This window comes from Lepidochelys olivacea, assembly GCF_965140295.1.
Source record: "Lepidochelys olivacea isolate rLepOli2 genome assembly, chromosome: 11".
Taxonomy (NCBI): domain Eukaryota; kingdom Metazoa; phylum Chordata; order Testudines; family Cheloniidae; genus Lepidochelys; species Lepidochelys olivacea.
Window position 1 is genome coordinate 68,319,975 of NC_140421.1, and position 25,919 is coordinate 68,345,893.

At 45.8% G+C, this 25,919-nt stretch overlaps 1 protein-coding gene across 5 annotated transcripts in view; it reads left to right on the forward strand.

The window, feature by feature from the left end:
* VWC2L (von Willebrand factor C domain containing 2 like) overlaps positions 1–25,919 on the forward strand; it is a 124,032-nt gene that overhangs the window by 12,668 nt on the left and 85,445 nt on the right. For all 5 annotated transcript variants that reach the window (XR_014713540.1, XM_084642946.1, XM_084642945.1 and 2 more), the window contains exon 3: positions 19,633–19,762. Coding sequence is in view for 4 of the 5 variants with exons in the window: in XM_084642946.1 (XP_084499072.1) it covers positions 19,633–19,762 (130 nt within the window). In the remaining variant the exon portion in view is untranslated. The remainder of the gene's footprint in view (positions 1–19,632; positions 19,763–25,919) is intronic.

Sequence of the window (25,919 nt, forward strand, 5' to 3'; positions counted from 1 at the left end):
GAAACATCATCCCTATTAACAGATGGGGAGCTGAGGTGCAGATACCCATGGGGGGAAGTTTTTAAAGGTGTAGATGGGAGTTAGGTGGCCAAGTCCCATGGGTTTTAAATGGGAGTTGGGCCTACCTGGTCTATGTAAATCTCCCCAGCTGACTTGCCCAAGGTCACAGAGACGGTCTGTGGCAGCACTAGGAATCAAACCCATATCCCGTGAGTCCCAGTCTAGTGCCTTAACCAAAAGCCCATCCTTCCTCCTTGCAGCAGAACAGAGGAGGATTTGGTCTGTAACCTTATGCCCATGTGTTTGGGTTTTTCCCCACTAAATAAGACCCAGGAATGAACATGTGGCCATCACTAGTATCACTAAAAGCTGCATTTTCAGAAGTGTTCATTCATTTTGTATGCCTCGACTTGTGGGTGCCCAACTCGAGACATCTGCTCCATTAAATAAGCCACTGGGTCTCCTTCCAAACCTGCTGGAAGACAAGGTATCTGCTCAGAGAAGACTTGTGCCACTATGTAACCCACACACCTTCTGGGTGTGGTGTTCTGTCCCATCTGGTGGCACCGAGACCACTTAGAGCAGGGGTGTGCAAACTTTTTGGCCCGAGGCCACATCGGTGTTGCGCAACTGTATGGAGGGCTGGGTAGGGAAGGCTATGCCTCCCCAAACAGCCTGGCCCCCGCCCCCTATCCATCCCCTCCCACTTCCCGCCCCCCTCAGAACCCCCGACCCATCCAACCCCCCTGCTCCTTGACCCCTGACAGCCCCCTCCCAAGGCCCCTACCCCTAACCACCCCCCAGGATTCCACCCCCTATCCAATGCCCTCCCTCACTCCCTATCCCCTGACTGACATGACCCCTATCCACAACCCTGCCCCTAACTGCCCCCAGGGACCCTACCCCATCCAACTCCCCCTGCGCCCCGTCCCCTGACAGCCCCCCCCGAACCTCTGCCCCATCCAACCGCCCCATGCTCCCTGTCCCCTGACTGCCCCGGGGACCCCCTGCCCCTTATCCAACCCCCCCGCTCCCCGCCCCCTTACCATGCCGGAGCCAGCCATGCTACCATGCTGCCCGACAGGAGCAGTGGGCCAGAGCGCTGCAGGGGAGGGGGGACAGCAGGGGAGGGGGGACAGCAGGGGAGGGGCCGGGAGCTAGCATCCCCGGCTGGGAGCTCAGGGGCCGAGCAGGATGGTCCCGTGGGCCATAGTTTGCCCACCCCGACTTAGAGAGATAAAATGAGTCTGCTCTACAGCCTTAACTAACAGCCAGTTGGCTTTTAGCTCATGCGGTAGAGGCTCATGCACTAACCTCTAGAAGTCCCCGGTTCGATCCCGCCCGCTGATGACCAGGGTCTGTCGGCGTTATGCCTGCACTGGCTCTGGCCCTAGCAACACCCTCATCTCCACAGGAACCACGCTGCTAGGGATAGATCCAGGGAAGAACACCTAGCATGCAGCTGTTCCCAGGCACTCCAGAGGGAAGGCTACATGGAAAAGCTAACCTAGCCACAGGCTGTATTATCATTCCTGATTAAGGGCAGGATCATATGGGGTATCGTCCATGTGTCCCCTCAGCCCTACCCCAGAGCCCGCACCCCCCGCCGGAGCCCTCACCCCCAACCCCAACCCTCTCCCTCACTAAGTGCCTTCCATGAAGGCCTAGAGGTGGGGGAGTCCATGGCACAAAGAGCTGATCCCCTCTCCAGGAGCGGGGGTTCCCCTTCTGTGCCTAGATCTGGCTCTTTATTTTTAATCATTTTTTTCATGAGTCTTATCAAAACATTTCAGTTCCTTTGACCATATGGCTGAAATCTCATGATTCATGAAGAGAGTTGTAAATATACAGCTTTACATACTGTATGTCATCGGGACCGATCCTGCCATCAGCCTGTGAGCACAGCTCCTACGGAAGGAGATGAAAAAGTAGTGCAAGAATTCATGGAAGGTTTTCGGTACTGTAATAGAGTGCTCTGAAAAGCGTAGGCGTGTGGGTTGATGGAGTGTTGATAGCTGCAAGTGCTTTACACAGAATTACATTAATTAAAAAGTAATGCCCGAGTAGATAATTAGCCTAGTGATTGTTTTTAAACCAAAAATTGAATAAATCATTCAATGACAGCTTTCAGTATGGTTGGTTAAAATAGAGACCATGTTAAACTGTGATTCTGATTTCATAAGTCAGGGATAACTCTGTTGGAGCCTAGGGAGTTACGCCAGTGTAAAACCCATGCGAGTGAGAGGAGAATTGGGCCCCAAAACAGCTGCATAGGATTATAATGAAGGCAAGAACCACACAGCCAGGATCTCTGTCCTCTATTTTAGCAGGGGAATCTTGCTAACAGTAATTTAATCCAGGGCTATCTCTGGATGTTCGGTAAATACCAGTCCAATTCTTAAACACAGGCAAAGAATTCCAAAATCCTTTCAGAGAAAAAGACCTTTCCTTGCCTTCCAGTCATGATCAGAGGTAATATCATCCCCTGGGGGCAGAAAAGACTTTCTCTGACATCCTTATGTGACTCCCTAAGGGATTTCAAACAATAGCAGTTGGAATTAGATGCCTCCCTCCCCTCCCAACCTGTTATTAATTACTGTTATCGCTGAGCCAGATTGCCCCCAAGAACTTCATGTGGCTCTCCTGCCTTCATGGCACTGTGCCCCCTTCACCTTGGGTGTCTGCAGGGAGGCTGGGGAGACTCCAGCCTGCCCTCTGCATCCTCACAGTCAGAATGATCGGAGAGAAACTATGCTAGAGGATCCTCATGGAGCTTTCCTCCCTGACAGCCCTTCGCAGAGCAGAGAGATGGTGCCTTACTAAGGTGATGAATGTTGTTTAGATTGTAAAATCTTTGGATATGGGCTGACTTTTAGTCTGGGTTGGTACAGTACCTACTGCAATGGGGCCCCGATCCTAAATTCACCATGACCCAAAAAGTGAGGATCACTAACAGAGGGGGAAACCTCACTAATTATGCGGGGGCGGGGAGGCATATGCCCTCCTCCTCCATGGCTGCATTGCTTTTTCCCCGCCCCTTCCCCTCGCTGCCCATAGGTGAGTTGGCTGGACTGAGTTTTCAGGAGGGATTTGAATGAGCACAGGGAGTAGTTACCAGTGTTCCCTCTAATTTTTCCCACCCATGTGCGGAATGAATTTTGTTATGTACACCAATAGGGAGGTGAAGTGTCACACGTCACCTCCTTATTGGTGCATATAACAAAATGCATATGGTGGGGGTGGGGCCAAGGGGTTTGGCGTGTGGGAGGGGACTCAGGGCTGGGATGGAGGGATGGGGTGCAAGGGTATGAGGGCTCCAGCTGGGGGTGCGGGTTCTGGGGTGGGCCAGGGATGAGAGGCTCAGGATTGGGGCAGAGGGTTGGGGTTGGGGGTGAGGGCTCCAGCGGGCGGATGAGGGGTTTGAGGTGCAGGCTGCCCAGGGGCTACGGTGGGGAGAGAGGATTCCCCCTTCCCCCCAGCTCTCTCTCTCCCTGCAGTAGCACCTGGGCGGGGTTGGGGGGAGAGGTGCCTCTCTCTGCAGCGACAAGTCCAGGGCTGGGTTGGGGCTGGGGGAAGGGCACCCCGGCCATGGTACGTCCCAGCCATGGTAGGTCCAGGCTGGGTTGGGGCCGTGGAATAGGCATCCCTCCCCCTCCCCTTCCCCCAGACTCAGCAGGTCTGGGCAGGGGAGGAGCACCCCTTCCCTGGCAGGTCGTGGCCGGGCGGGTTCCCTGAATGCCTGCACAGCACTTAATAGGCTGCTGTGTGGCCGTGCATCTTACAGGGAACATAGGTAGTTACCTATTCCTGAACTAATCTATGTTAAAATCAAGGAGACTTTCCCCATGAGAATTTTATTCCAGTATAAAATTGAGCCTCACCACCCTCCTCTCTACCTTTTCCGAAATGTATTCGTTGGCATTTTATATAAAGTGTACAAACACTAACGAACTGATCCTCTCTACCTCCCACCCGGTCTTGTCGGCAGCATTAACCAGCATTTTAACAAAGGAGACATTAAGAGATAGAGGTTAAGTGACTTGCACAAGGCCACAGAGTCAGTCAGTGTCGGGGCTCCTTGGTCCTAGTCCTGAGCACAAACCGCTAACTCTTTGCTTCCCTAACTTGAGTGTTCCTGCCTATTACAACACAGGGATGGATCCTGCAGCTCCTTTGAAATCAGTAACAGCTGAGGGCACTGAACACCTTGCAGGATTGGACCCATATTATTTTGGCCTAAAAGATACCCTGTACAGAGGGACCATTGTCTTCTGTGGTTTGGAATTAAATCCCCTACTTATCCATCCTAAAACTCTGTTTGGTTTTGGTTTTGTTCTTTTTTTTTGACAGCGACTAACAATGAGTGTCAAATTCTGATCTCAGTTACACTGCTGTAAATCAGGACGTCAATGGAGTTATTCTGGATTTACACTGGTGTAATAATCTGGTCCTGTGCCCTGAATTTCTGGTTATTACTCTTGCCCTGGGTCCTTTTCCTCCTGTGTTTTCTTGATTAAGGAAACATTTAGAATTTATATTCGCCATCTCAGTGGTTCTTTCTGGGTGCCCGATTTTACATAGTCTGACACTGAGTTCCATCATGCCAGTCTTTTACCCATTGCCCTGCGCTGTTTAAATACTCTTGTACAACACTGCCATCCTTTTTAGTGTCATCAGCCTCTCCTGCCTTCATGTCATCTGCATCTCCTGCTACTTAGTCCTTCATCCAAACTGCTTACTAGCAAGTTAAATAGGAGAAATCTCAACCTGGAACCTTGGTGGGGTCCTTCTCACTACGTCATTCCAAGAACACTTGCTTCCATTTAAAAGACCCTAGGCCTGTTTTCTTCTCTTACTCTCACCAGTGTAAACAGGAATGAATTCCACTGTAGCCTGGGAGCCAGATTCTCTGCTGGTGTAATCTGGCACATCTGCGTTGATTTCAGTTAGCCCAATGAAGTTATGCTGGTTAAAATCTGGTGTTAAGTCCGAGCTGCCCCTATGGAGACCACGTGATGCTGAGCTGGGACAGGGATTGCCTGAGGGAGTTTTCATGCACCCCACTCCCTCTGCTTCAAAATTCACCGACCAATCTGACAGAAAACCAACATTAAGTCAAAGAAAGAACCTTTGGGAGTGAAACTGATAGAAGGAAGAGGAAAAACAACCTTCCCAGGAACAGCAGCAGGAAAGGACACCTCAACCCACTGCAGTGGTGAACCAAACAGCAGCATCTACCCCACTGATGGAGCATCAGCAGATGGGAGAACCCAGTTCACCCTCCCTCACCCCCTCGACCAGTAACATAGCAGCAGCAAGACTGAGTGGGCTTTCCCGAGAGATGGAGGATCCAACCTGCCTCCTCCCCTTTCGCCAGGCTGGCAAGCACAGTTGTGGCATCAGGGCAGTTCAGCCATACCATGTGCCCTGGGCTGAGGGAGCAGGACATTGAGAGGGGGTAAGTAGGTCAGTCTTCCCAGCCCACTCTCTGCCATCAGCAGCAGGGGCTAGTTTTAATCCCTTTCTTGCTGTCTCTTGCTCTTTCCAGCAACACTCTTTCTGTTCACTTTGGTGGGCTTGGGATCAAGCCCTGAAAGGTGTGTGTGTGTAGAGCTGTAAACACGGATTCATCCCCCCACCAAGCTGGTGCACTGTCAGCAGCACCAAGGAAAAGGCAAGCCAGCAGCTCCCAGCCTCTCCTCAGCCCTGGCTCAGCCAACATCCCTTTACTTTGGAGATAAAGGGGAGGAAACAGCCAAGCTAAGCCAGCACCACTGACCAGGATCAAAATGAACTATTGCCACCAATGTATCCCATGATTCTTAATCACAGGGGAATCCTGAGTTGAATGTAAGTGAACAAGAGGACGGTATTCAGGAAAAATGAGTCCCATCAACAACAAACTTATTTAAAACCAATACACAAGGCAGTGTGGGCCACAGAGAAAGAATGGACAAAACTCTGTCTGCCCTAGGCTGAGCTGCTCTAAATTCGTCCCACTGGTAACAGTCCACAAGGGGCCATTATACCACATGAGGGATCACTGGAGTACACCAGCTGTCTGGGTTCACCTTTCCCACCCATATAAGCCAAAAGGGACCAGTGTTGCCCCCACAACACTGGAATCTTCAGCTGCCCAGATCCGGGAGCTTCATGGTCCCTTTGTGCAGCCAGAATGGCACAAAAGAATCTCAGGTCCAAATTCCTAGAATTCCTGGCCCTAGAATTTCAGAGGAGAGGGACAAACCAGTCACTGATAAGACTGGACCAAACTTTTGGCAGGTGCCAAGAAAAAAATGAAACCAAGAGGAGGAGTTTTGTTTTGCCACTGTGAACCAGAAGACCCAGAGAGCCATTCACACCACAGGAATGTGTAAAAAGAAAAGGAGGACTTGTGGCACCTTAGAGACTAACAAATTTATTTGAGCATAAGCTTTCATGAGCTACAGCTCACTTCATCAGATGCATACAGTGGAAAATACAGTGGGGAGATTGTATATACACAGAGAACATGAAACAAAGGGTGTTACCATACAGACCATAACAAGAGTAATCAGGAAAGGTGAGCTATTACCAGCAGGAGAATCGGGGGGTCGGGGGGGAAGGAATGTGTGTGTGGTTGGCATTCCTCAAGAGGCAGCAGGGCTAAGCCTAGAAGAAGAGCGAAAGATCCAGTGGAGATGCTGTTCTCCGCACAATCTCAAAGCACTGCACCCACACCACAGTGAGCCCACAGAATTTCCACTGCCATCTCCGCCCCCACTGAGTTATTTTCAAAGTGCTGAAAATACAGGGACAGGAGGCCTTGCAACATGCTTGACTCCAAACACTTGCTTCAACTCAGCTGAAGGGCTGCGTTCTGGACAGTTCCCATGCAAGGGCTCACGGGAGGGAGCTTGAAGGAACAAGGATTATCTCCCTTTTGTGGCCCTGCATAGGAATCAGCCATAAATTCAGATCCTCAGCTGGTGTAAATCAGCGGCTCTGATTGCAATGCAGTTACATTGATTTACACTCGCTGAGGATCTGACCCCAGTGTAGTAAGTCTGGGGAAGTGCAGACCTGAGGTCTCCTGGGCTTTTGACAGCAGATTGCTACCTTATAAGGGGGGGCTGAGGGTGGAATTGTGACCCTCCCCACCAACCAGCATATTGGTGTTATGCTACTGTCAAGTCCCTGATATAGTCTCTTTAGCCTAGCAACATTGAGGGCCTGCTCTTGCCGCTCTTACCCATAGTCAGTAGTGTTTTATTGCATGATTAGTCCCTAATCAGGGTAACGCAATGGCAGCAGCAGAATCAGACCCAGCGAAAACACAAGAAACAAGAATCAAAATTCCAAACAGGCTTTGGATTCACCCAGACTTCCAAAGAAGCCTCCCCCTAAGGATGCTTCACCAGGAGGACCACATGCAACAATAGAGGGTGTTGAAGAATGCAATGTGGATCGGGAAGCAGATACATGGGATAAATTATGCATTCTCTTGGTGTCCTAAACCGACGGTACTTCACACGGTCCAGCCATATCCTGATCCCTGTGTTAGTCCCAGCGGTAACCTTTAGAAAGGAGACTTACTCCACGTGCGGTGGGCGGGTCCAAAACGAAAAAAGCTATCGGAATAGAAGCATACTAATTACAAACCCAAGTAATACAAACCGCTAGTCCCTCCAGCCATAGGGCTCTGTAAGTACAGCTGTTGTCAGGAATAAAATGATGTAGACACGTGTCTACATAAAGTTTTGCTCTTAGAAGAGAAGTGCGGAGTCATGTTGAATAGCTTCCGTCAATGAAATAACGGACTCTGGATATGCAGGCTTTTGGGAGAGGCCAAGGTTGGATCCTCTCACGAAATTTGGTTCCCTTTTATCCGCTAATTGAAGGATGACGACCCAGACCAAAAACCAGTTCCAGGAGTCTTAGGCTATGTCTACACTACAGAGCTTACAATGGCGCAGCTGCAGCTGTTAACGCCGGAGCGCTGCTCATGCAGATGTTCTAAGCTGGTGGGAGAGAGTTCTCCCGTCCACTTAATTACTCCAGCTCCCGGGAGCGACGGCAGCTGCGGTGGCAGGAGAAGCTCCCCCACCGACAGCAGTGTCTACACCGGCGCTTAGGTGGGTGTAACTTACGTCACGGGGGGTGGCTTATTCACACCCTGGAGCAACATGACTTACACCAACGTAAGCTGTAGTGTGTACATAGCCTTAGAAATCGGTCAGCTGGACCGACACATGGAAAATACAGCAAACCTAGCAAAGCCAATCATTACATGACCCTCCTGTTACACCAAATATGGGACCTGGTTAGCTCTGATGGTACAACCCCTGTGTGCTGCTCCCCCAGCCATTAAGCAAGCTTTACCGGCTAGCCTGGAATTCTTGCAGCATATGGAGAATCCTCAGTGGTGGGGATGCAGTCCACTGTTTATAGGAGGGGCATAGTTAGGGGAAGGGAAGGCGTGTCCCCCATAGGGGCAATCCTTGCGTGGCTGGGAGCTGCCAAAGAAGCTCTATGTCTCTCCTTAACAACAGCACTCAGTGCCATGGGGGGGTGGCCAAAATGCTTCTGTGTTATGGCTTTTCCTAGCTGCTAAAACAGCCCCTTGTGACTGCGGGCAGCTGGACATAAGTTAGAGCAGCCGTTAGGCTGCTCTAACTTTTGTTTAGAGCTTCTGTATGTGGAAGTGTCAAAGGTGGAATCAGGTCATCTTTGCTTCCTAGTCAGGTGCCGAACTGAGTACAGCTCAGCTGGATTTGAGAGTCAGGGCTATCATTTCTAGAGAGTGTTTTACTTATTTTAAAGAACTTGTATGTTTATTCCCCTGTTCTTTCGGTTGAATAAATAATTCCTCACTGGTTGCTACATTTCAGTGGTTACCATGATAACCCTTGTATATATTGCCCGGTTTTCAGAGATGCTAAGCACCCTGTTGACTTGGACTTATGGATGCTCAGTGTTTCTGAAATCTGTCTACTGTTTGCATCAGTCTCTAAAGTGGATTGAGTGCTTCTGAATATTGTGACGCATGACACTACAGAGGGTCAGTCAATATTTATTTAATTATTCATTGCAAATAAATTATCTAACCATTTTAGCACTATTATCTATTGACGACTCATTTGGGAACCAGTCCTCTTTTCTATGATTGTATTTACTGTGTGTAAATATTCACCAGCTAGTTTATTTGAACACAGTTCAGCCTATGGAGGAGGGTGTGAACCTTTGTGATTCCTGTTGTGTGAATGGCCATGTAAGTCACACAATATTGTAGCTGCTCTGATTGGATGTTTGAAACTTTTAAAATGAAAATAAACCAACAAGTAATGAATAGTGACTAATGAATACTCACATGCAAATAGCCGTGTTTGTATGAAGAACAGCCATTCCCCAAACATTAAGGTGAACAAAAAAACCCTCAGTTATGAATAACAAATAAAAAAGGGCACAAGCATGGCCAAACTGAAGTTAGTCAGAATTCAAATGGATGTTTGCAATGAATGGGATAATTCTAATACCCTTATTCACACTGAATATCTTCTGCCTATTGAAGTCAATGGGGCTAATTATGTATTGTAATAAGTTGCTGCTCAGAATCTTGCAATATTAAGCCACCTCTAATTATAAATAAATAACCTACTATTCCATCCTTTCTGATTGATCCTGCTATCTTGGCTAGGGTGGATGTCAAGCTAATCTGTCTGTCCTCAATAGTTTAACACCTGATAAGTTTCTTAGGAGAAGGCACTCCTTCAGCTTTCTTGCAATCCCCTGCTATTCTGCCTGAGATCAGAGGCAATTTAAATAGCAATGAAAATTATTCCAGTTTCAACTCCTGCAGTCACCTCTGATGAATGCCATCCTGTGTTGATGGTCTCTTTTTATTTTCATCTCTTCCCATTTATAACCTACTATCTTAGCTGTAATGTGGAAGCCGTTGTGGCTCAGATCTTATTCATCTTCCTCCCTATAAATTCACCACCTGAAACTGTAGCTACAAAAATTATCTCCATCAGAACTGCCATTGTCCTTAGCATCATTAACATTTACATCTACGCTCCAGGTATCAGTGCACAATTTGACAGACGTCACCTTACCTTTTTCTGTACTTCCTTCTGCTATCTCTGCATAAAGCATGATTCCATCAGTAGATTCTGCACAGAGGAGGTTTGATGGCAATTATCTATACGAGAGCTGGTACCAGTGGCTCGCAGACAATGAGAGAGCAGGGAAATGGAATTATTGGCAGCCATGAAAGCTTTGGTGACATGCCACATCTTGCCTCTGCTTCGTGGGAACAGCTAGGGTGGCAGCAGCATCCCTGATGGAGAGCAGGTCTTTTGAAACCAAGTCAAAATGAGTCCAAACCTAAGAACCACGTGCCCCCGAACCTTGGTAACGTTGGGAACTGGGTCCAGAATTTACAGCTTGCATCCATTTTGAGATCTGACTCTCTCCCAAGCAGTCCATGGCATTGAAACTGAAAAGGCTCCAGTAGAAACTGATACAATCACACAAACTATATGTTAGAGGAATTTCATAGAGTTATAGAGTCATAAATTTTCTGCCAGAGGGGACCACCAGATCATCTAGTTTGATCTCCTGTAAGGGGCCTCGCTGGAGCTCGTCCCTCTGTGGGGTGGTGGGGCACCACACCGCCTCGCTACACCCTCTCTGCTGGGTTGGGGAATACCCAGTCTATGGCCCAGACCTTCAGGCAGGGCTCCGCAAGCAATACAATATAAGCCCGGGCCCTGGGTCAGGGTGGGTCCAGCAAACAAACAGTCAGAAGCTCAGGCCCTCTGGCAGGGACTGAGCAAATCGTTCAACAGCAAACCTCAGGCTCCTGGCTTTGAGCGACCAGGGAGAGGGGAAGACGGCCACCCACGAGTTGGGTGACAGCGGGGATGCAGGCCCTCCCACTCCATTGCGTCCCAGCCCGGGGCCCTAGCAGCGGCTAAAGACCCACTGCTGGGTCAGTGGGGATCCTGGCCGCAACACACTGACATGGCCTCTGGCTGTGCTGCAGCCCGACTAGGGTCGGCTGCCCCCAGGCTACTTCTGGACTCCCCCTCGTAGGGTACCTGGGTCAGGGAGGTATCCTCGGAGGGTTCCAGCACTATGGGTTCCTCCGGCTAGCTGGCGACGGGTAGGCTTGGCAGCTCCTCGGGGTAGCTGGCAACAGGTAGGCTTGGCAGCTCCTCCATGCACCAGTCGGCATTAGCCGGCCCGGCCAGTCCTTGGGTCAGCCGCGGATTGTCAGGGTTTTCCAAGCCGGAGCCAGGTCACAGGCATCTGGCCTCTCTGGCGGCTGCAGCCCGAGTGAGCTCTGGGTTTGGGCTTTTATACTTCCTGTCCTGCGCCTTGACCTCTGGGGGGGCGGGCGCAGGTTCCACTTGTTCTGCCCACTTTGGTGTCTTGGGAGGTTCTTCCCTCTGCGGGGTGGTGGGGCACCACACCCCCCACTACACCTTCCGTATATCACAGACCACCAACACCACCCAGCACCCGCACACTAAACCCAACAATGGAAATGAGACCCAAGCATGCCATCCCACAGGAGACTAAATTATTGTTCGCCAAAGGCAGAGAACAAGAGGCACTGAGGTGCACGAGTGCCTGGGGCCACTGCAATGGCAGGGAATTGATTAAGGGAGATGTACCCTGGCTTAGGCGCCGACTTCCTCTCTACCGGGGGGATGCTCGACCCCTACTCCACCCCTTCCTCCAAACCCCACCCCCGCCCTGCCTCGCCCCACCCCGCACTTCGCCTCCACCCCCTTCTCCAAGCATGCCCTTTCCCCATTCCTCCCCCTCCCTACCAGTGCCTCCTGCATGCTGCGGAACAGCTGTTCCACGGCATGCAGAAGGCACTGGGAGGGAAGGGAAGGAATTGATCAGCAGGGACGCTGGGGGGAGGAAGGGGAGCTGACTGCCGGTGGGTGCCCACGGAGTCGGCACCTAGGAATCCTGGTAAGCGTACTGCACCCAATGCTGCAGAGGAAGGCAAAAAGAACCAAGGTCACTGCCAATCTGACATGGGGGGAAACTCCTTCCCGATCCCACATATGGTGATCAGTTAGACCCTGAGTAAGTGAGCAAGAACCAGCCAGCCAAGCACATAGGTGCTGGAACTAGGGGTACTGCCGCAGCACCTGGATTGAAGTGGCTTCCATTGTACACAGGTTTCAGAGGAGCAGCCGTGTCAGTCTGTATCCGCAAACAGAAACGGAGGGCTTGTGGCACCTGAGAGACGAACCAATTTATTTGAGCATTGTGCACTGGGTTTACAGTTTAGTTCAATGGCTCTCAGCACCCCCACTGTAAAAATTGTTCCAGCACCTGTGGCCAAGCACATGACAGAAGGAATGCTCCGTGCCACCTCAGAGCCCTGACCCACCCCATCCAGTGCCCCATCTCCAGCCAGGGCCATCTTTGATGTTTCAGAAGAAGACAACCAACCTTTACCCTCCCCCCCCCCACCCAAAAAAAACCCTTACAAAATACATATAGCAAAAAATATATTAAAAAAATAGCAACTCAATATCTGTCAATATTCAGATACATTATTGAGAATATGTTTATTTTTTCCAATCTAGACTTAAAACATACATATATTTCTGCATTCTCTTTATGGATAAAGAAGGGCAGGGCAGGTAATTTGTCCTGACTAAAGTTGTTATCCTAAAAACAGTGGAATTTACTCTGCAGTTGTGAAAGGTGTGGATGTATCTTGGCTTCAGTGGGAATTGTGTGTCTTCAAAATAGGCCCCGCTGTGTTCATTTCTCTATTTGTTCCAAACCATGTGGAATTTTCATCAACCAATCAGATTCCTCCTTTTATCCAGCCCTTTCCGTGAACTTGCATGCATGTATTTCACTGTAAGATGCATCGTGGGCCTGACCTTAGATCCATTGGTGTCAGTGGAAAGACTCACATTGCCTTCAACAGAGCTGGAACAAACCATAGATGGTTTAACTACAAGACAACTATAACTTGAATTAGATGATAAAAATAACCTGATATGCAACCTTCCTACCAGCCACCTTGAAAATATTTGTGAACTATCTTTTGTAAAGTTTGCACTGCTGTACAATCGTTTACTACTAAGTATTTGTGGTGGACAAGGAACTGCTATGAAACAATCTGAGAATACTGAGATGTAATGCTTTTCTGAACACTTTTCAGAGTGGCAGCCGTGTTAGTCTGTATTCGCAAAAAGAAAAAGAGTACTTGTGGCACCTTAGAGACTAACTAATTTATCTGAGCATAAGCTTCCTTGAGCTGCTTATGCTCAAATAAATTGGTTAGTCTCTAAGGTGCCACAAGTACTCCTTTTCTTTTTCTGACCACTGTATGTGACCTGGTCAGTGAGAGGAAGTTATTGTATATTGGATTGTAAGACTTTCCCTCTATGAATGTTTTGATCTAATTTAATAGGGAGCTGTGGGAGAAACAATCAAGGAAGCAAAACAATGAATCCAGATTAGCAATCTGTAAACAAACCCTTAGGGGACTATTACAGGACAATGGCCCACCTTGATTATCATGCACATTGTGAAGAGAGTGGTCACTTTGGATGGGCTATTACCAGCAGGAGAGTGAGTTTGTGTGGCGGGGGTTGGAGGGTGAGAAAACCTGGATTTGTGCTGGAAATGGCCCAACTTGATGATCACTTTAGATAAGCTATTACCAGCAGTACAGTGGGGTGGGAGGAGGTATTGTTTCATGATCTCTGTGTGTACATAATGTCTGCTGCAGTTTCCACGGTATGCATCCGATGAAGTGAGCTGTAGCTCACGAAAGCTCATGCTCAAATAAATTGGTTAGTCTCTAAGGTGCCACAAGTACTCCTTTTCTTTTTGCGGATACAGACTAACACGGCTGTTACTCTGAAACAGGACAATGGGAGAAGCACTTAGCTTTGAGGATCTTGTATCTTGTCTCCAGTGAAGATGCAAGCCTTGTTTTGTCAGGGTGGCAGCCCAGAGATCAAAATAATGACAAACAGTTAAAAAGCCTTTCTCAGGAAAGGAGTGGTGGAGAGGGGTGGAGGTGAATAGTTAGGGATTATCTGGGGACCTGTTGACAAAGAGGAAGGCTCTGGAGAGGAGTCTGATTCTAAAAGAGCTGGTGTTTCTCCATGTCCAGGGGAATGTAAGCCTTAGGGAGAAGCAGGCCTGCATGTAGACTGTTTTATTCTTTTTAAGATCTGTTGTCTCCGAAATGCTTTTGTGCTAAATCAATTATATGTGGCTTTAAGAGGGCTGTTGGGTTACCAGTTACCACTGTCATTGCCCTTCGGGGAAATGAACTGCAGGTACTGAACCCAGCTCAAGCCTGCTGCGGTAACCACAATTGATCCCAGGGGACTGCAGCCCACAGCCTGGTCTGAGACGGGGAGAATCAAATAATTCCACCATGACAGACGGGTCATGGCTAGAGGCCCAAGACTTGAGAGGGGCTGCTCTCAGAGAGACCAGGCAGGGCCAGAGCTGCAGTTAGCCTCCTAGTTAATTGTGACAGTATTAACTGGGGGGGGGGGGGGGCGGAGAATAGAGAAAATCTCTCTGAAGGATGAAACAAACAGGTAAAGAAAAAATATCATTCATCACCTTGAAAATTCTTCAGTGGTCTTAGATAACTGCCTATCTACCACTCTAACTAGGTTTGCTTAGAAGTACCTAAAATTGATTGAGAAATAGACAGAGCTACTCATCTAAGGCAACTGAAGAACTTGTAAGGGAGGCCACTATATAATATTTATTTTACAGATATTTGCTCCATGCTTTAGTAAGAATTTTTAATACCCAGTGATAAACAATTGAAGAGCAAACCTACATGGTAAAGACAAGTATTCAACATAGTTTTGGGGAATAGGCAGATAGCTTAGGCAGCTAGTCAGTGACCAAAGAGGTGATGGTGATATCTAGATTAGATTCACTCTAGAATTCAGGGTCTAGGCCAGTCTAGGGTTCAGACTGAGCAATGCCAAGCTCTTGTAAATGCTTCTGGCGAGGTTTAGACAAAAATGTCCAAAGTCTTTTGAGATTAGTTATTGTCATAGGTTTGCCACCATCTTTGGCTGCATCCAGACTAGATCAGGGAAACATGCCCAACCGACACCCAAATGTAGAGCGTTGAACTGGGATATTGGGATTTGAATCCCAACAGGTTTTCACATTCTCCCGCAAAATAAATAAATATCATCATCATCATCATCATCTTGGGGAAGGATCATTATTTTTTCCTCTTGAATCCTTATCTCTCCTTTCTCTTTGTTGTCTTCTTGGTATGGTTTATAACATCTGTCAGATTTATCCTTATCTCCTCCCTTGCACATAAAATGCTTATTTCGCTGTGTGTATTCTCTATCCCAATTTTTAATTTTCTTTTCTAAAAAGTGGCTGTAGATGTCCACCACTTGCCAAGACAAGAGACTTACATCTTCTAGCCCGACCACTGTGCTGGAGGGATCCACTTCTAGGAAGAAGATGATAGTTGAACTATGATTTTTCGGTGAAAGGCCTCTTTGCTGAGACTGCACACAGGGGAGCTAAAACATTGTCAGTACTGATGGTGAGAAAGGCACCGGACTTGGATCTACCAACTCAGTTCTTAAAGGCCTCTGAACAATAGTCAGATGATGGCCACATTTGCGCCATACTGCCTTGGCTAGAGTTGGAATCAGTGCCCTAGAAAATGAAAGCACTACATTATTTCACCAGCTCCCCTGAGCTTTGATGGAAATGACAACATGAAAATCTATACCGACATCACTCACTGGGGTTCTAATTTAGTATACCTGGATGTTAATTGGAGATCCTGCAAAAGGGGTAGAGAATTTGACCCTGATCCATCATATTGTTCAGAATTTCTGTTGAAAAATATTATCAAAGTGATATTGCCATAAGCGTGTGCATATGTATTATATACATATGGACATGAATCATGGTCCTTCTTTTGGTTGGATTGTTAATGAGACGAGTCCTAACACACACGTACACGGGTTGGTTCTTGAAAAGTCTTGTTAAAAAAATGCTTTCCTAAAGACCTCTTATAAGACATTGTTCTTGTTCAGAAGGATAGTGTCAAAAATCTTGCCTAAAATCTTGTACCATACATAACCCTTTACTCATCTGAATTCATTGATCTCCTCAGAGTTTTTAGTAAAGTATCAGCTCTAAAAGATTCTGGTTAGTCTATTTGCTCTGTCTAAAAGTAAGTGTCATGACTGAATGCTCTTTTTGTATGTCAGGCGTTAGCAAACATTCCCATCACTGGTTTTCAATAAGGACAGGAGAACATCCCCTTTGAATTTCACCGGTTGCAAATTTACAAACTGTTTACCACGGTGCCATGCTCCATGAGTGACACACCTTTAAATCCCAACCCTGGTGCTGCTGAAAACTGTCCGAGTTTTGCACGGCACACTATAGAGAGCGCTCACCATGTATGATATTTGCATAGGAATAAAAAGCAAACAAAGCAGCAGCATCTGGAAGAGAACTTCAGTAGGGTCAGTAGAAGAGTAGCTGATGCCTGGAGGAAAATAAGAACAGATGGGCTGGATAGAGAAGTCAGAAAAAGACCTGGAGGTGCCTCATATGAATCCCAATTCCTGCACTAATTCCCAGCTTCAGTTTCAGTGCCTTTCCTCCCAACACTTGACTCATCTCTCTGTACAGAAGAGCAGTTCATTCATGAGATAAATAACAGACTCCTCAGTCAGTTAGTTTCCTGTAGGCATCCCAGAAGAAGTGTGTCTCTAGGAGGAATTTAAGGCTCTGAGCCAAAGCCCATTCATGTCAGAAAAAAGAATCCTCTTGATTTCACTGTGCTTTGGATCAGATCCTACAGAAGACGGGAGCGGCTTTGCAGAGCAACTCCGGAAGGGTGTTCCCTGTATAAGGTGAGATGCTGAAGAAAGCATTGAGGCATTTGTAGTCAGCAAGCTTGGCATCATTGGTGGAGGCGAAGGAATGTGTGGGTGCTGCAATAAGAGACTAATGAGTATAAAGGGGCAAGGTTAAGCATGGGTGTGAAGGCAAGAACGAGTAGGTTGAACTTGATGTGGTGGGAAATAGAAAGCTGGTAGAGAAATTCAACGTCGAATATTCTCTTATCTTCTGCAGAATGTTCATCCTCTGAAAAGCTGAAGAGTTCTTTCCATCTTATAACTGAGTAAAGGTCTCCCATCCCAACAGCTGCTTCCAGTGTCAAATAACATCACCTTTTATTACAGTGTCATTTTCAGGTAACGCTAACAACACGGAAGCAAAAGATATACATGTCATGTCTCATTTACTCAGTGCAGAGTCATTTAGGGGCATCTCCTACATCTGCTGATGCACTTCTGTCTCAGTCATATGCAGTAGAATAGCTTGCAGGGCTAGCAGCTCAGCATCACAGAAACCAGTGTAACTTTGTGGCCGGGAGACATTCTCCAGGATGTGTTAATGAAGGTCTCAATATAGCAGAAGATCGAGCTGGACTATTCCATATAACTATTGGTTAAATTGGGGAAAAACAAGACAGCAATTTTCTTATTGATCCCTGGGCTAGTAGTTTGGGTTTCTTCTGTGTTGTTTTTATTGTTATTAAATAGACTTGAATAAGAAAAGCAGGTAAAAGGAATTGAGCTTCCTGGTGCTGCAGATAGAAATCAAAGCAGAGTGGAATGAGGGCAGATAATTAGACAGAAGATTTCCACCTCCACAGACTGCTTCCCTAACTCAGGATGTGCTGATTTTATCTAATTTGCCAGAGCCACTAGTAATGAGAGTTGATGCGGATTACAGGTTGCAGACGTTCAGACAAAGCGAGGGATGCTTTAATTAGTCCATTTTAGGGTGGAAATGAATTCCCTGGGCACAAATGATTTGATTCAAGACATATGGAGCCCCTTCGAGGTGAACAGAAAAGCTTTTTACCTGCCAAGACCAGAACTCAGGGTGTTCTGTATGTCTTGTACGAATTGGTGAGAGACGTCACCATGATCTGAAACATTTCATCGGCGTTCTGCTCTCATTTAATTTGGAGGAATTCCGTTGGATTCAATGGCATTATTACAGCTTTCGCCTTATGTGATGGAAGGAAGAGTTTGCACCAGTACCCTCCACCCATTAGTTTAGCTGCTAGTGAGGGGATCAGCTGTTTCAGAAGAGGCCCGAGTTCAGTGTCTGACAGGTAATCAAATAAAATGATTTTCTAGTGATTTGGTTTTCACATGCGCTTAATTTAGTCGTTTTTATTTCTCTTCCCCACCCCTAGTCCCACTCCCTCTCTCCAGTCTATCTAAGGGCATAGCTGGATGGAGCATTAGTGCGTGGCATGCTGGGCTGTAACATCAGCACTCTAGCGTGGGGCACACGAGCTGGTTGTAGCCCCTGCTCCCACTCACTGGAAGTTCCCTCGTGTGCTATGCTGTTTCAAACTCCAGTAGATCAAAGTTCACGATGGATTTTCAAGTGTGCAGCAGCATGGCCCACACGAACACTTGGTGCACGGCATGCTCGATTGCTAGAGATTTCACACACCAGCCTGCCAGGCACTAATTCTTCAATTGCCCTCCTTTTCTCTATGTGTGTGTGTCTGTCTCACCTGCATGCACACACGTGTTGTTTTGGAGACCTGAAACAGTGACTTTTCTATTTTTTAAAATATTTCTTCCACTCCCCATTAAAAGGGAAGGCAAGTGAGATGAAGACAACTCTCTCTACCATGTTCAAGGCACACCCTTTAGACTGGCAGTCCTAAAATGTAACCAGTTCAGTTGGTTCCCAAGCGACTCATTGACTTCAGTGGTATTACTCAGAGCTTCATCTTGGGCATATGCTTAAATATCTTCTTCAGGGTGGGGCTAGAAAATTAAATTATTATTATTATTTATTATTTATATTGTGGTGGTGCTTTGGGGGGCCCAATCGGGGCTCTCTTGTGCTAGGCACTGTGCAAACACAGAACAAAAATACAATCCCTGCCCTATAAGAAAAGCAACAGAAATTCTTCTTGATTCCGAAAAACGTATCCACTCTTCTAACCTGAGGCTGCAACACTGAAATTTCCAGCTTTTGAGCCAGCTGATCCGGCAGCAACACACTCAGGGCATTAGGTTGGTTTGCAACTGTGAGTTTACACATGACATGAATGTGCATTTGAACATCATGCAGTCCTTCTGCCCCCTTCCCAAGAACAGCCACGGAGCTGAGGTTTACTAGAATTCTGCTCTTATAACTCTTAACACCAGACTTACTCACAAGAAGACAACAGATGAGCAACGGAACACGATCTGTGCAATGCATTCATGTGCCTTCAAACAAAAGCCAAACTGGTGACTTGCTTTAGACCCGCTGACCTGTTCTGGGTCCTTTTATAATAGAGAGGTAAGTGTGACAATGGACAAAGTACAAGCATGGTCCTTAAAAAATATATAATTCTGAGCATTCTCCTTAGCACTTTTAAAAATATTTCAGAGTTTACTATTTTGTCCTACAGGCTAATTTGTGTTACACATGATGAATGAATGCAGTGAAGTCGTATTAAACGCAGATGTTTTGTCTTATAGCAACATATAAATGTTACAAATGTTTGAGCTGCAGGAGGAAATGGGCTAATTTTAGATTTGTTCCTAGCCCTCTCCATGTGAATGGTGTCGTTGTGAGCCCAGCAATGAAGTTCACTGTCTTGTAGCAGACTGCGCAGTTCCTGAATGTGTCAACCCAGTCTATGAACCAGAACAGTGTTGTCCTGTCTGCAAAAATGGTAAGAATGTACTGTATTAGCTTTAAAGAAGAGATAACAGCAAAATTCTATAAAGATTTTTTTATTACCTACACGCAGCCCAGAAACTACTTTGCCTGGCAAAGGTCGATGTTTGTTCCTTCTCATTGTGTGTGTGCTTTCGTTATCAACTTCCATCAATGCAACTCAAGGACATTCTTACTCACATGAGTCTTCTCAATGGGATTGTTCACCCGAGCAAGGATGTGTCCTGAAACTAGTGAGGATCAATCAAGGTGAGAATTTCAGCTCTCCAAGGGCTAATTCCTGCTTACCTTGCTCCCACACTTAGTCCCACTTGAAGTCAGTTGGACTATTTACATGAGTAAGGGGCGCAGCATTTGGCTCTAGATTGAGATGACAGGGGTCAACATTTGTCTAAGGTCAATAGGCTGCTCTTGCTCTCATTGAAGTCAGTAGCAAAACTCCCACTGGTTTTGGTGAAAGCGGGGTTGGGCCCTCGATGATTTAAGTTATTATTTGCCACTGGTCAGCGTTTTTGGTGCAAGCATTTATCTTCCATTGACAGAGACCCAGTGCACTACTTGTGCCATAATATCACCATAACAACAGCACACAAAGCGGGGAACCTATGTCAGGATACAAAGCATCTTTAACCACTGCGGTAACATGACTGTCATTATGACTTCATTCAGTGAGTTATGCCTATGGGCATTTTTAGGGTGTCATTACACCATCTAGTCAGAATCAGCCACTCAGATCCTTGTTTTGTAAAGCCCACTTTGTAGCTGTATGCGTTCACTGGAGAATGGAAGGGAACGGAGCCTTAACCTTAGGCTAACTGTAATTCAGGTCCTTTCTATGGTATTATTTGTCTCCATTCGTTTCTGCTAGGTACTTACCTAAATAGCATCTACAGTGGCACTCAGTCTATCCTTGCCACATCTCACCCCTTGAGACATTCTCTTTAGTCATGCATTGGGATAAATTCAGAGGTGAGTCTAAGCAGGTGTAACTTACACTTTCTTCTAGCCCACTTCACATGTGAGTTACACCAGCTTATACTCAGTAAGATCATAGGTTCAGTAATACTCTCAAACTCCCTGCTGTTCATGTCCATGTCTTCTTATCAATGTGTAACTTCCACTCCCTACACATCTCTAGAGTTGTCTGAAATGTTTTCCTGGTGGCTTTTGGTCAAAAATGAAAATGTTTGCACAAAAATGTCAACGTCAATAAAATGTTCTAGTCTTTTGACACCTCCCCCTCTAACCAACCCCCCTCCCCGCCAAAACTAAAAACAAAATATTTTCAGTAAAATGGTTTGGTAGATTTTTGGTAGATTTTTTTTCCCCAAAACTGAAAAATGTTACCAGAAATGGAATCTGGAAATGCAAAACTTTTTACCAAAACCCATTTTTTGACCTTGGGCAAATCACTTCATCTCCCTATGCTTCAGCTTCCCACTGTGTGGAATGGGATAATGATCCTGACCTCCTTTGCAAAGTACGTTGAGATCTACTGATGAAAAGTGCTTTGTTAGAGCTAGGTATGATTATTATACTCACCCCCAAGCCATTTAAGATCAAGAGCCCAGGTCTGTTAAGGACGGTGGGTTTCTGAGGCAAGGGAGGATGGTGGGGAAGAAATATGGGAGATCAAGGCTCACCAGTTATCTGTCTGTCCATGTCACCTCTTTGTTATTATAGGAAACATGATGAGCATTCCTGTTTGGCATTATTGTTTCTACTGGCATCTTGATAGTTGACCTCTCATCTTGGGGGACTGTATCCTGGGATCCAGGGACTCTGAAAATGTTTGGGGATTGGGATGGATAATCAGCTGAACACGAGCTCCCCGTACAACATTGTGGCCAAAAGGGCTAATGTAATCCTTGGATGCATAAACAGAGGAATCTCAAGTATGAGCAGAGAACTTATTTTACCTCTGTATTTGGCACTGGAGTGATGGCTGCTGGAATCCTGTGTCCAGTTCTGGTGCCCACCATTCAAGACAGATGTTGATAAATTGGGGAGGGTTCCGAGAAAGGCCATGAGAATGATAAAAGGATTAGAAAACATGCCTTACAGTGACTGACTCTAGGAGCTCAATCTATTTAGCTTAACAAAACGGTTCAAGGGTGATATGATTTCAGTCTATAACTACCTACATGCGGAATAAATATTTAATAGTGGGCTCTTCAGTCTAGCAGAGAAAGGTGTAACATGTAATTAACCATGGAAACAGTTTACCAAGGGTCAAGGTGGATTCTCCATCGCTAACTGTTTTTAAATCAAGACTGGATGTTTTTCTAAGAGATCTGCTCTAGGAATAATTTTGAGGAAGTTCTATGATCTGTAATCTACAGGAGGTCAGGTTAGATAATCATAATGGTCCCTTCTGACCTTGGAATCTATGGCTCTGTGAAATCCTTGGTACCTTGATTGCAAAAGCATAGAAAGATATCGAATGGGTCACCTCACCCTCCGAAGCCCTCTGACATATGCTAAAAGGAGGTTTTGCATCACTTTCCAGAAGAAGCCAGCTACCCATGTTCAGACCAAGCTTTTATTTCTGAAAACTCCACTGCACACAGTCAATTAAAGATAAGTTTCACAAATACGCTCATGGATCATTCTGTTTGACAATCTCACTTAACAGAGTGATACAATTTTTTCCCCCACCCTACAGCTTTTGTTTTCCATTAAAGAAAACTATTTCAGTGGAAAGATATGTTGTGATCAAAAGATTTCGGCTCAGTCTTACTGCTTGTCTGGTTATTGTTCTATAAAGGCAAATGAAAGAGATTTGGGGATATGATTAAATCTGCAGAGCAGTGTGCAATGCACATTCTCATTTGAAAAGTTATTCCTTATGAATTTAGCTCGAAAGGCCATTATTGTTGGTTAAGATAGAGCCCCATGTCCTTTGCTGTGCTTTCTTTTGTAAGCAGTGTAACTTGCTTGTGTGGGTAACTGTTGCTGTCATTAACTGGAGAATAATTTCCTTTTGATACATTGAGAATGATTTTCATGCCTGTCTTAATTATGTGTTGCCAAGGGCAGAAGCGCTGTGCAGAAGGAAGGTTAATGCAGAAATGTGTTGACTCTACCCTACCTGACCTGAAGATTCATAAGCAGCCAATATCAATTCCTTTCCCATGCATCCTGAACAAGCGGGTCTGGAAATTTACTCCTAATTGTCCAAAGAAATAGAACTGTTATCCTGTGCTTTGAAAAATTCAGTGGAATGACTGCAAAGCTTGTTATATCAGGCAGCTTAATTGAGTTGCACATACAGTAGGCAGAGTTCATTGCAAGGCTAAAATTTGGGAGGAAACATTCCTTCTTTCATGTCCCATTGTCCAAATTGTCACAGTACATTTTAAGGGTGATGGCTCCAGGTACTGTACAGGGTTTTTGACTAATGATGGAAGGTTACTGGATTTCAAGTTCTCCAGGAGTGACAGAACACAAAATTATTGCCCCAAGTTGTTCTTTATGGTCATTTTGACTTTTCCAGATAAAAGTCTGTCAACTATTGTGAACTTTTGTCTCCACATGATCTTAAACTTGCCTGTTATTATTTAAATCAAGCTCTAGACCGCCCTGGTCTGTGATGTCCCTCCTGCCCCATGGGCTTTACTTTATCTCAACAAGAAAACTGTCCGCTCATTTCACACTGAAGCAAGAGCAGCAGCCTATATAAGCAAATTCCCACTAAGATGTCCCCTGAGCTTTTTCGCCTAGGTCTTTCTGCACATGAGAGTGTGTTGTTATTTCTCATCTTGTATTTTGTCACGTGCTCTTGGACCCTTCCATCTCTAACATCCAGCATGAGACGCTACCCATCTTTTTCACCACTACTTGTTGCTAATTATGGGTCAGAACTGCAGCTAGTGTTGTTCAGGAGACGCACCCTTGGATACAACTGAGCATCCAGCCAATTGTCTCCCAATCAGCCTGTCGTACTGTGAAATTGGTCTGTCCCCTTGTTTGCTTCTTGTCACCTAACACAACTTCCATTGTTACTCTCACCAAAGGCCTGTCTTGAAGTTGGCGAGTGGTGCTTGGATTTGTGAGTAAGGGACCCAGTCTCAGAGCCAGAGCTCATTATCAGTGGATGGACATACTTTAAAGCTCTTTCCTAAGGATAATTGGGAGGTTGCTCTTTATGATGCCTTGAATCCTCTTGAATACACTCTGGCACAGAGTGCATTCGTTTTTTTCTTTTTTTAAGTTTATGATCTTCCAATTCTTTTAATCTGATTTAAGCTGCTGTCCAAGTTAAATGGGTTCTTATCGCCTTTGGATCGTGGGGAAAAATGTACAAGATGAGAGAAACTTCCCCATGCACCGGATTGTTTGCCTAGGACCAAGTCCTTAGGACTTGAGGATTTGGCTCTTACGTTTTAAAGTTAAACAAGGAGAACAGCTCGGCTATAGACCATAGTCCTCTGGGAAGACGAGATAGGTTGTTTTTTTCCTATGCTGTTCTGAGTTAGCTACAGTGTGATCTTTACCCACTGCTCTAAATTGGCTCTGCTTGATATAGTTCCACGTCAGGTTTGCATCCCACTTCCCATTCACTGCTCTGCTAAAGAAAAATCCAGATACATTTTAAAATTAAAAGAATCTAGACTGGTTTGGGAAGTGTAGTTGTGAGTGAAAACAAGGAAAGGGCAAAATAAGATTATGCAGTAAATTCCCAGAGGTCTCTATTCTCATGAATTATGGGCACTATTTAAAAATTCTTTCCCAAAATAATGTTGACATTAGCAAGAATTCATCACTGGGGCTTTTGTGGCATGCCTATGTCACAGAAATTAATTTAAAAATCCAATAAACGCAGCCCTAGACTAGTTAACATTTTTCTTCACTAAAGTGTGAAATTCTTTTCAGAGCAAAAGCTTTCTCACCCACTTACATGCACATTAATGCAGTTGCTAAAATATTAGACTGTGCCCTGGCATTTTCATTTTCAGGAGGGATGAGCAAAATAAGCCTTATACGTTTCTGATTTGGGCTCTGGCTTTCACTTTAATTTAATTTTTGTTGCCACTAACCCTCAAGAAGGTAATTAGTTGCACACAACAAAACAGATGAAACCTAACACATCTGCAATGAAATACTTTCTGGCAACTGTACTTATTCACTAGCTGCATAGACTACGGGTGAGATTCATGGTGAAATACTGGATAGGAGAAAGATGTTTCATAGGCAATCTGTCACCTGCGTCTGTAATTAAAGTTTTAAATTATCACAGTTGATACAGATTTTAAAATAAAAAGTCTGATCCTTTCCTCTGTACAAGGAAGAGTCCCATTGATTTCACCTAGAGTTTTACGTGGGCAAAGAGGCCAGGATCCGGCACAGTTATTATGTACATTTATTTTAATAGGCTATAAATATTAAAAATTTCCTCATCTTTGAGGGCATGGGCACAAATTAATGTAAATAACAATTTATTTCCTTGCATAGAAATCCACATTTCACCTAAGCTTCTTTCTTAATTTACTTAGAATATACGCTCATTACTCATTATTTTGGAGTTTGAGTTAATTTATCATAGAACCACAGAAGATTAGGGTTGGAAGAGACCTCAGGAGGTCATCTAATCCAACACCCTGCTCAAAGCAGGACCAACCCCAACTAAATCATCCCAGCCAGGGGCTTTGTCAAGCCTGACCTTAAAAACCTCTAAGGAAGGAGATTCCACCACCTCCCTAGGTAGCCCATCCCAGTGCTTCACCACCCTCCTAGTGAAATAGTTTTTCCTAATATCCAAGATCTCCCACACGGCAACTTGAGACCATTGCTCCTTGTTTTGTCATCTGCCGCCACTGAAAACAGCCTAGCTCCATCCTCTTTGGAACCCCCCTTAAGGTAGTTAAAGGCTGCTATCAAAAGCCCCATCACTCTTCTCTTCTGCAGACTAAATAAGCCCAGTTCCCTCAGCCTCTCCTCATAAATCATGTGCCCCAGCCCCCTAATCATTTTTGTTGCCCTCTGCTGGACTGTCTCCAATTTGTCCACATCCTTTCTATAGTGGGGGGGGGGCCAAAACTGGACAAAATACTCAGATGTGGCCTCACCAGTGCTGAATAGAGGGAAATAATCACTTCCCTCAATCTGCTGGCTGTACTCCTACTAATGCAACCCAATATGCAGTTAGACTT